The 10,703-nt window shown below is 32.9% G+C and overlaps 1 protein-coding gene across 5 annotated transcripts in view; it reads right to left on the reverse strand.

Moving 5' to 3' along the window:
* Positions 1 to 8,563, reverse strand: part of tup (LIM1_Isl and LIM2_Isl domain-containing protein tup) — a 371,468-nt gene extending 362,905 nt beyond the window's left edge. For 2 of the 5 annotated variants that reach the window (XM_081747537.1, XM_081747536.1), the window contains exon 1: positions 8,045 to 8,563. In XM_081747537.1, the coding sequence (XP_081603663.1) occupies positions 8,045 to 8,063 (19 nt within the window). In that variant the 5' untranslated portion in view covers positions 8,064 to 8,563. The remainder of the gene's footprint in view (positions 1 to 8,044) is intronic. The other 3 variants (XM_081747535.1, XM_081747534.1, XM_081747543.1) reach the window with 3 other exon arrangements.
* Positions 8,564 to 10,703: the final 2,140 nt, after the last annotated feature.

Genomic DNA, 10,703 nt, shown 5'->3' on the forward strand with positions numbered 1-10,703 from the left:
TTCGATACAGGTAAAATCTGTATATTTCATATGGACAACCTATTAGCTATATACATCCAATCTATACATTACATATGGCCAACCTGTACGCGACATACGTATAATCTATATGCTGCATGCAGACAGTCTGTAAGCTACATATATGCACTCTGTATGGTGCATACGGATATTCTGTATGCTGTATCTGGACAAGCTGTGTGCGACATAAGGAAAATCTGTATAATACATACGTACAATACGTATACTGTATCTAGTCGTACGTATGGGGCACAAGTACAATATAGATGCTGTCTCGGGGTTGAACGCAAGAAACATACGTACAGAACGTATATTGCATACTTCTTGAAATCATGCTCCGTCCTGATAGTCAGTGTATGTCGTCATTATTAACCCACATGCTACATACGACCCTGACGTCACAAAGCTAGATATTACCTCCGTATATACTTGTTACTGCAGATAACGTCACACGAATGACGTCATTGCACTTGTGCAGACAGTACGTATAATACATACTTTTTCAGCTATACGTTTGCTGCAGGATGCTATATACGGTTGTACGTTAAGTCCAGAAACTACAGGAATTACGAATGTAACCTACGTTTTTAAGTATGCCACCTACATTTTTTTTTCTCAGTGTACTGTTTTTCGTTAAATTTAATTCCTAAACTGTAAAAAGTAGCTTCCAGTTGAGGACTATTCTTAAATTTGCAAATGTCGGGGCCGGTGGTGTGGTTCTGCGATCCAGCTCTCTTGGAGGCGAGATAGTGTGGTGAGAAACGACATACACAAATTGAATTTGAATGAAGGGCAAATCCAGGCCTTGGTTCGAAGTCGACGTTAATAATACGCGTCCATCTTAACCTCCATGTTGCATTAGTAGGTTTGTATCGTACTTAAATTTGCAAAATCAATCTAAACATTTATTAGTTCCGTCTTTATAATATTCTATGTGATATGTCACGTTAGGTCTATTTTTTTTTTTTTTTTTTTTTTAACGAGCAGAAAGCTCCGAATTCTTCAACCGACCTGCCCTCAACTTGAAATAAAGAATATGAACATCGTCGGTTTTGTCAGATTTCTTGACCAAAGGTCGCTACCTCTTTATTTTTAATGGCTCCTCAATTGAACCCATGACGAAAGATAAACGATGTTCTGCTTTTTCTCAGCGGTTACCGGTCTAAGTACTGGCAAGTTTCAACCATGCTTCAAGAATCTTACACGAAGTGATAGATCAGTACGGTTAAATGTTTTTAAACAGAATTATAATTTTATAATTATAATACTTCCAAATACTTAAAGTTATAGATTCTTCTCATTGCTTACCTTACATAACAAAATCCGCAATAAAAGATCAAGATAAATAAGTAAAAAGTGCTGAAGTTATATGCGTGTAGTATGTTACATTGTGAAATTACATTGTTTATACGACTGCTAATATAAAGCTAAATAACACACTTTTTTCTTAAATTCGTGATAACCGAATGTATTAATACTAATTATGGTCCGCGTCACCCAAATTGGCGTGTGGCATCAGCCAATAAGTTGGCAGTGCGCTGTTACTAAACCTTCCGAGAGGAACCTAATCATTCATAACTGTCCACAAATACGAATAAAATCAATAATGAATGATTGGATTCCTCCCTGAGGGTTTAGTAACAGCGTATTGCGAACTTATTGGCTGACGCGAATTCGGGTGACGCGAACTATAATTCTTATTAATATGGGTTGTTAATATAAGCCGAAAATTGAAATACGTGATGAAAATAAAGTGTGATATCAGAACGGATTCCATTACACAGGTTTTACTTATTACTTTCAAGGAAACCAATCATACATTAAAATTCCACAGTAGTACAAGCAGTAAGCCCTTGTGCCCAAAAACTACGTATGTCACCGGTAGAAAACGCCAAATAAGAACGGATACAATCTGCTAATCAACAATAAATAATATCTCCCAGAAGATGAAGAAAAGTGTAAATCATTATTTGCATCGAACGATATTTTTTCCTATACCTTTTGAGCGCCACAAAAGTTCGATTTTTCTCAAAAACTAAGCATGAGAATTGACCCTCAAGCATGTTATAGAATATTGTTCAGCTAAATGTGATCCATTGATTGATATGTGCCTTATTTTTGGACAATATTTTAGGCTATATATCATTACAAATACCATATATATATTATCCTTATAAATATGCTAGTGTCACGCTGAAGAGTTTAACGACAAGTGTATTGCAGTATCAGGTTCACCTCAATACAAACGCATGGTTCTCGTGCAGTACCAATTTTTAGATTTACGAATTAATTGGTCTTTCATTATTTTCTTGTAAGCCGCAGATAAGCTTTTACATTCATGCATATAATTTTGTTTAACGTAATAAGATATATATCAAATGATAGAAGTCTCACTTATGGATATTTTTTCGCTAATTGCTAATAAGAAGTAATAAGAAGTATATTTAACAACAATAACAACAAAAAAACTATACCATACCAATCAATAGATATCACTGAGGTGAACAAAATTATTATTATAAGTCAGTATAAAACCTCATGCGTAGTTTTCGAGAAAATCGTTTTGCAAATCTAAAAGTTGGTGATGTACAAGAATCTTTGGCATCTATTAAAATGAAACTAATATTAAAAGTATATACATTCTCATCAATCTCTTAATTATGACACTAGCAAGACGACAATATATAATATGATTATTGAGATAAAGCGCAAAATTATCATTAACTCTTTAAACTTTAATTTCTGTTGTAAGTAAAATCTTGTTCAAAGATTATATCAGTCAATAACACATCGAACTAAACGAAATGCCATACTTGATAAACTCTCATGGGTATATTTCGAGAAAATGAAAACACGAAGAAATTAAATGTCCATGAAAGCAAGGAATTCGTGTCATTAGTCAGTTCAAAATCTTTTATCGTCGCGAATTCTATCGGGTAATCTTAAAATATATAAAACGAAAATCATGCATGTTGTGCTGTATGGTTGCGAAACATGCTCTCGTATTCTGAGGGGAAAACGCGGATTGAACAGGATTTGAGAATAAAATCCTGAAACGAATATTCGGACCCAAGAGGAAGGGGAATGGAGAATGGCGGAAATTTCATAACGAAGAACTGCATAATTTATACCAAACATTGTTAGGGCTGTCAAGTCTAGGAGGCTTAGGTGGACAGGTAATGAAGACAGAATGGAAGAAAAAAGGAACGCTTCCAAAGTTGTTTTTACTGGAAATCCAATTGGAAAACGTCCTTTAGGAAGACCTAGGTGCAGGTTGGAGGACAATATTAAGATAGACCTCGTAGAATATAAAATAGAAACTGGATTCAGTTGGGTAAGAACAAAAGTCAATGGAGAGTTTTTGTGAACGCGGCATTGAATCTTCGGCTAGTTACTTAATTTTAAAAAAATGCATTTTTCGTTGCCAATCAAATGCACTTGGTAGTTTTTATACTACTGAAGTAGATTGTTTATTCATTATATCGACAAACATATTTAAAAAAAAAACATTATATGAAGACACAAATGAAAATCTTTTCAACCTGAATTCTGGGAGACAGTTTGTTCCGTTCATGTTAAGAATTTATTCAATGAAATGTAAACAAATATTCATCAATGGATTAATTGTGTCATTATCTGATAGTTATACTGAATAACGGAATATAGAATACCTTAACACTATTTAGAAACGAAACATGGTAATTGAAATAAGATTAATTTAATTTAAAAAGCAACATAATTTTCCCATGTAATTCCCTCCATCGAATTACCGGTGTGTTAATAATAATAATAATAATAATAATAATAATAATAATAATAATAATAATAATAATAATAATAATAATAATACTCTTGTTATTCACATAAAGATTACGACTTGTAACAAAGCACGAAAAATATGTTATTTTTCCCTGTTTTATTTATTTATTTTACCAAGCAATATCTAGTTCAGAAGAACATGGATAATTGTTAGAGAAAAAGCTTCAATAAGGACTCCACACTTCTCTAAAATCAAAGAACGGAAGCATCTACTTTTATTAACTTTAGGAAGAAATAGTTTCAAGAATTGCACCTATACGAAAACTATTGTAGTAGGATATTAACACACAATAAGCGAGAGTTTTGCAGCAAGGCTAGGGGAGACCGTGATAATGAAATAAATGATAATGGTATGAAATGAAGAAAATAGGAGAAACAGGGAGAATCACGGAAAAAGCCCACGTACACGATGTTTGTCCATCACAATGCCCACTTAGCGCTAGCAGGGATCGAATCAGGGATCCCACGCACCAGAGATGATTACTATTATTATTAATGAAGTGGTGAACTAGTTGGGTATTATTATTATTATTATTATTATTATTATTATTATTATTATTATTATTATTATTATGAATTGGTCCACTATTTTATTTTGTTGCAAAAGTTTTCGGATGCAAAATATATAAGATGGAAATTATTTTTTTAAAAAATGATTATAAAATTACTATTTAGAAATTGGATGCTAGCAGGAGAGAGAGAGAGGGATGGAGAGAAAGAGAGACAGAAAGTGAGACAAGATAACATAACTAATATTGAGCTGGTATTTTATTAAATATATTTGATAACTATAGTATTTAACTATTTTTCTCTTTCGTTAAAAACAAATGTCGTGAACGAATACTAATATACTATGTATATTATTATTATTATCATTGAAATAAGATTATTTGATAGCTTGAATTTACCTTCAACCTAAAAAAAAAAAAGTATTCAAGCAATTACGATCTAAATATTTGCATGAAATATTTACAGATAAAATTAAGTAGAATAATTTTGCTTAAACAGCATTTTCAAGGCGCAGAACGAACACGTTTTCAATTATCTCACAGAACTTATAACTGAAACCAATAATATATAGAGGTTAAAAATATTCCTTTCTAACAATTTATTTGAATTGCTTTTAGTAAACTATATTTACGAAATTGCAACATTACAAACAAAATTAAATAATTTTACTTATTTACGCTCGTGTGGACGTGAAGTTGGTTCTGCGGATTGAATTTTATTTCTGAATACAATATGGAAACTTTATTTCTTGACTAGTTTTGCTTTCAGTTAATATATCAGTGTAATAATAATAATGTAAATTACACTACAGCAGTTATATTCATATAGGCCTGATTCTGCGCTGCTGATAATGTTATGTAAACTTTTGATTAATTCCTGGTTACACAAGTGCGCGGAAACAATTTCGTATTATATAAACAAATTGTGTTCTTCCCAAACCATGGTAAATGTATAGATAGATGACAAATATTCAGTACATTTCTAGATTCTTATCTTTTAAAGTCGGTAAGTTAAAAAAAAAAAAAGAAAGAAAGAAATACTTTGTAACTCATCGAAATGACCTAGAAATAAAATGTTCACATCACGCCACAAGGATAACAAACATGTCGATATTACTTGTATCAGCAAAACATATAACTTGTCAAACAATAAAAATAATTACTTGATTTTTTTAAATAGAAAATTTACTACTCGTACAACATATAATTTGTTGCATAAATTTATTATACTTAAAATTAGCTGCTCTTTTAATTAATACTACCAGCTCATACTTTTCTTTACGATTGTAATACTAACAATAATAACAGGTGTTACATTATTATCAAAGCTTAGTTATTAGCAACCATCCTGAAAGTACCAGGCGGCTTTGAAACAAGAATAGCATGTAGGAAGGAAAAGATATTTATCTTGATGTAATTTGCCATAGCTTGAATGTATAGAAAATTAAATGAATGTTTTGTCGTTTATCATATTTTAAAACTACCCAAGAAAATTGGTTTTGTTGAACCTAAAAATTCACATCACATTTAATAATAAAACATTGTATTGTAAAAAAAAAAATTGCAACACAATGCCAAGAACAGAGGAATTTAACGTAATCATGTTTTGAGTACACATTAGAAAACTGATATGGGATTTTTCGCAATGTTAGGGTCTATACACTTCAGTCTCTGAATAAGTTAATTTGTGTACAATTAGTAAATTGTGCAGCGAGTTATAATGTTTATAAGATACTTATAAGAGCATTGAAATACAGGTGACGATATTGAAAATTCAAATGACAGTTTACTGCATTTTTCTTTATTGCATAATAACCATATGTGGAACAAATATTTGTGTGCATGCATTTGTTATTATATTTATTAATTTAATTTTGTATTTCATTAGTCCTATTTTAATTTAGCTTTTATTTTATATCCAGAACAATTATATTTCTGAGTTAAAAAACACAGGAACAAACTTATGATTCTTGTTGTGTGAGTGCATAGCGAAATATATCATGTGACATATGGTACTTGATTAAATCTGTGATTTATTTTCTCTAAAGCATATATAAATCAAGAATCATATTAACCAACTGTTTTGCTGTGTATCAATATTTAACTATATTACCTATTTTTTTTTTCTACAAGCTCAGAATAATTTTGAAACATTATTAATGAAGAGTTCATATAAGAAAACTAGAACAAGATCATATTTTTATTTCATATTAAAATCATGTTTCTCTGAGAGATTTAGAGAAATGATGAAGTATGTTTGCCACTCCCCAGCTTCACTGAATGGAGACAAACAATGTCAATTAGATACCTGTTGGCTTCTGTGCCATAAATAAGGATGCACAAGGGATCACAATATATTTTCTATGCTAGAATAAATATGAATAAGACGATAATAAGAATAAGATATGATATAAATAATCGATGAAGGATGAAGATATGATTTTACATAGCAAGAATCCTGTTAGTAGGAAATATTATTTTCTGATTTCAATAAGTTTGAGATTTTAAATTGAAAATTCGGTATTTCACGAACACAATCAAATGAGAAATCATTCCGTTAAGATGAAGATCAAGTAAACTATTTCTTTAGACTGAAGTTACATGAGGGCTCAACAAAATTCCACGGTCTTCCCATCTCCAGTGTGGTTACAACCCGTGATTATAAATTTAAACATGTTTTCAATGAAATTACAAAAAAGCTACGTCCCTAACCTCTGTGAATTTCATTCCTATCCGTAAATCAACAGAAAAGTTTCGTTTCCTGAAGTATTAATTATAACAAGAAATGTAATTTTAGGCAACTCAGAACATAAAAAGGTATATTCCCCACCCCCACCACACCCCTTTTCAGTCAGGTTTAGCCTTGTGTTAACCTAAAATAAAAACAGACGTTCATTTCAGTTTCTCAACCAACTGACAAGGCAACAGGGTGGAAATTCCACAGCACATGTTAAGTGGGATGAGGTCATTTGGAAGAACAGAAGCCATCGGAGGTTGGGGGAAAAGGTCAACCTAAAGATGACATTCGAGATCATCTTGATAAACACCCACCAGGCGAAAACAAAACCCTAACGTATTTGGACCCATTCAAGTGTAAAAATATCCACCTCTTCACAACAAAAGTTACATTCTTTGCATCTTTTCACTTTATTAGAAAGACCTTCTGCGATATTTTTGCAGATTATATTGTATTAAAATGAAGAAAAAGTCAAGCAAGCCATGAGGTTCATAAAAGACGAGTTACACCTAGGTAACGGGGAACGAATTACTTGAGTTATGGTAGGCCTATAGTAATTTAACGTGCGCACAGGTGTTATTACAAGTGAAAAACTATTGTTTTCTAACTTGTACGTAGATTGTCAACATAGGCCTACAGAGTTTGTTTGTCCTTCAGCAACTCTTTATGTAAATCCTCAAACCTTATCAATGATGATAAATTATATACAGGCTTAATGGATGCAATTTTCAATATTTTCAAAAAAATAAAATCTACAGTATTCTTAAATAGGAAACGTGTATAACAAATTACCAATACAAGAACAGCAGTACCTAAAACTAGGGTCTAACCTTGAAATATACTTCAAGAACGTGTGGCAACCGTAACTAATGAATTATTATCCTATCATATTTCACTATCCACTCCAAATAAATGTACTAGTTTATAAATAAACATCAAAAGAATTCTTAGGCCTACTTACTTTGCGGCTGCTCTGTCATATCGTCTGCCTTTGATGGTGAAATTTTGACAGTTTTTGTCGGAACAAGGTTCACAACTGATGAATAAACACGAAATGTGTCTATAAGTTCTGTCCTGTTCTGGTCCAGGATTCCGGTGTCTAAAAAACGGGCCCCCGTGTTGTTGCTGATTGCAGCCACTGTTGGCTCCAAAGCGTTCAGCGCAGAAAACCAGCTCCGTAGAGGCTTTAAAAAAATTGCAAGGATCTCTTCTTTGGTCTTCGGTTGCCTTCTTCGCTAAAGGAAGAAGTGCTGAAGACGCCCAAATGTTGTACCAAATGTGTGACTCAACAATGTACAACTTGATACACTTAAAAAACCACCGTGAAATTTTCTTGTTGGAAAAGGGGTGAGGTGAACACACGTTTAACCCGGCCAAAACAGTTCACCACACGTCACTATCGACAACGACTCTCCACCGAACTGGAAAAACAGAGCGGCGAAGCCACAGCACGGCACGAACAGCTTCGCATCCAGTTTTGCTGACATATGTACGGCGCATGCGTTGAGTGGACCTGCCGGCGACCACGCCTATTTTTCCACGTGACTCCGATCTTGCCTCTTATTGGTCTGACCTTCCACACCCCGGGTGAGGGAAGAAAAGAAAATGGTTGCCTCTCAATCGATACATGCCGAGTACGAGAGTTTGCACGCAGATGTTCAGTACGTTAGTGTCCTAGAGATTGAGGTGGTGGTTTCCAGCAAATATCTAGCAATCACGCAACCGCTGATAAACTGACAGTCAATTTTACAGCCAAAAAGTAATAATCCCTCTAGTTTGTAAATTAAAATTCACACACAAAATAAGAGGAATTAAACGTTAGTGTAGTAATAATTTTCTCCCAATACGAAAATAAGCATTCCATACACACACACACAAAAGATTTCAAATACTTTCCCAATGTACAACGCATATTTATTTTCTGCGCGTTTCAATACAAGTCTCGCGGGAATTCGAACATCGAAGTCGCGACCGTTTGCTTTAAACATTGATCGCCACGAGGTAAAGAGCGACCGCATGTTTCCAACTGAGAATATGAGATCGAGTTTCCGTCCCGTATTTAAAGTTGCTATTGCCATATGTGTCGTTAAAAGCAAGTCTTTTTTTTTTCTTTTATTTTTTTAAAGCAAAATTCATATTATGTTCTTAATTAGAAAGGAATTAAATAGATTCTTATATGTAGGTTGGTTATGACTAGAGAAAAAAAATAAAAAAATGAAGGCTGTAAAATTAATACTTGAAGACAAGTCAGCAATATTTAATTTCTAAATCAAGAAATTATATTTTCTCGTTTCGTCCCTAAATTTTGTAGAAGTTTTGTTTCGATACTGAAAGAATTCCCTCTCGCCTCGTTTCGAATATTGTAAAGTTTTTCTTGTTTCATCTCGAAATTTTTCTAGTTTCGTCTTGCAAATTTACGCACAAAATTTTTGCATTTATCTTTCCTTAATTTTATGTACGTGATCGGAATTTTAAAATGTAGGATCTATGTCTCGTCTCGTGTGCAACACTACATCCCCCTAAGGACTATGGCCGACCAGATGACGCACATTGTTCCTTGGTGATGTATGGTCAGTACATTAGCTTTTAGCAAAGTTATTTTATCATCTACTGTTCTAGATCGCTTACTTAGCTTTCTAGATCGGTGTCCGCTACCTCCGAATTCATACGCAATTTACTTGCGACGTGCTGCGTTAGCACCCAACGAAGAATTCAATTCTTCCTTCCGGAATCGAATGACGAATCACGCACACCAAAATCATGCGCGATAACCATACGTCTACAGATCTCTAATAAAACTGATTATAACATCACTATTTTTAACGGAACACCCGTTTGTATTTATTTCACCTTTTATATCAACGGTCAGATGAATCAAATCAGTAGAGATAAACACTGGGTCGTATTCAAGTGGATGGTTCACAGGTCAATTTAATTCCTACTCTCGTTCTGCAACTAACCTTTCTGTTGAAGTACACAACACGTAGTAATAAGAATAATGTCTTTTATTAACATTTTTTCTATTACTTTTAACAAAATTTTGTTTGATAAAGTTTAATTTAATAAAGTTTCGTTAACATCATGGGTTAAATACAAATTCAAGTAAATACAATAAATATGTCTACGTAAGCCTAAGACTGCAGAGTGAAAATATAACAATTTATTATTGAATCTTCGCAGCCAAAGCTGTAATTCGGTAAAATGTTGCCTTGGATTAAAAGAAAAAAACTCTATTTTATAATTTTCAAAATACAGTATTCGTTCGTGTTGAATGAATCATAGTGTTACAACGGTTTCAGACTCGATCTTTCTATTGAAATCTCTTTCATAAATAAATATCGTAAGATGACTAAAAAGTTTTTTTTTTTTTTTATTTTTTTCGTCAATGTTCACACATATCCGTTTAATTGATTAATTTAATTTCAGCAGCTAGGAGCAGGAATATTCTTCCGTCAAAATTTTCCTGACCCTCTAAGTTGAGCTGAATGATAGCCTAAACCAATAGATACATCGGATTAACTAAACTTTAAATTACACAATTAACATTTGCCGTTGGTTATGTTTGCATATAGCCCATTTATCATAATACGTAAGACTTATTAATGTCGTAAGCTACTTCG

Source organism: Thermobia domestica, chromosome 2 (genome assembly GCF_964235325.1).
Source record: "Thermobia domestica chromosome 2, izTheDome1.hap1.1, whole genome shotgun sequence".
In the NCBI taxonomy this organism is placed as follows: Eukaryota; Metazoa; Arthropoda; class Insecta; order Zygentoma; family Lepismatidae; genus Thermobia; species Thermobia domestica.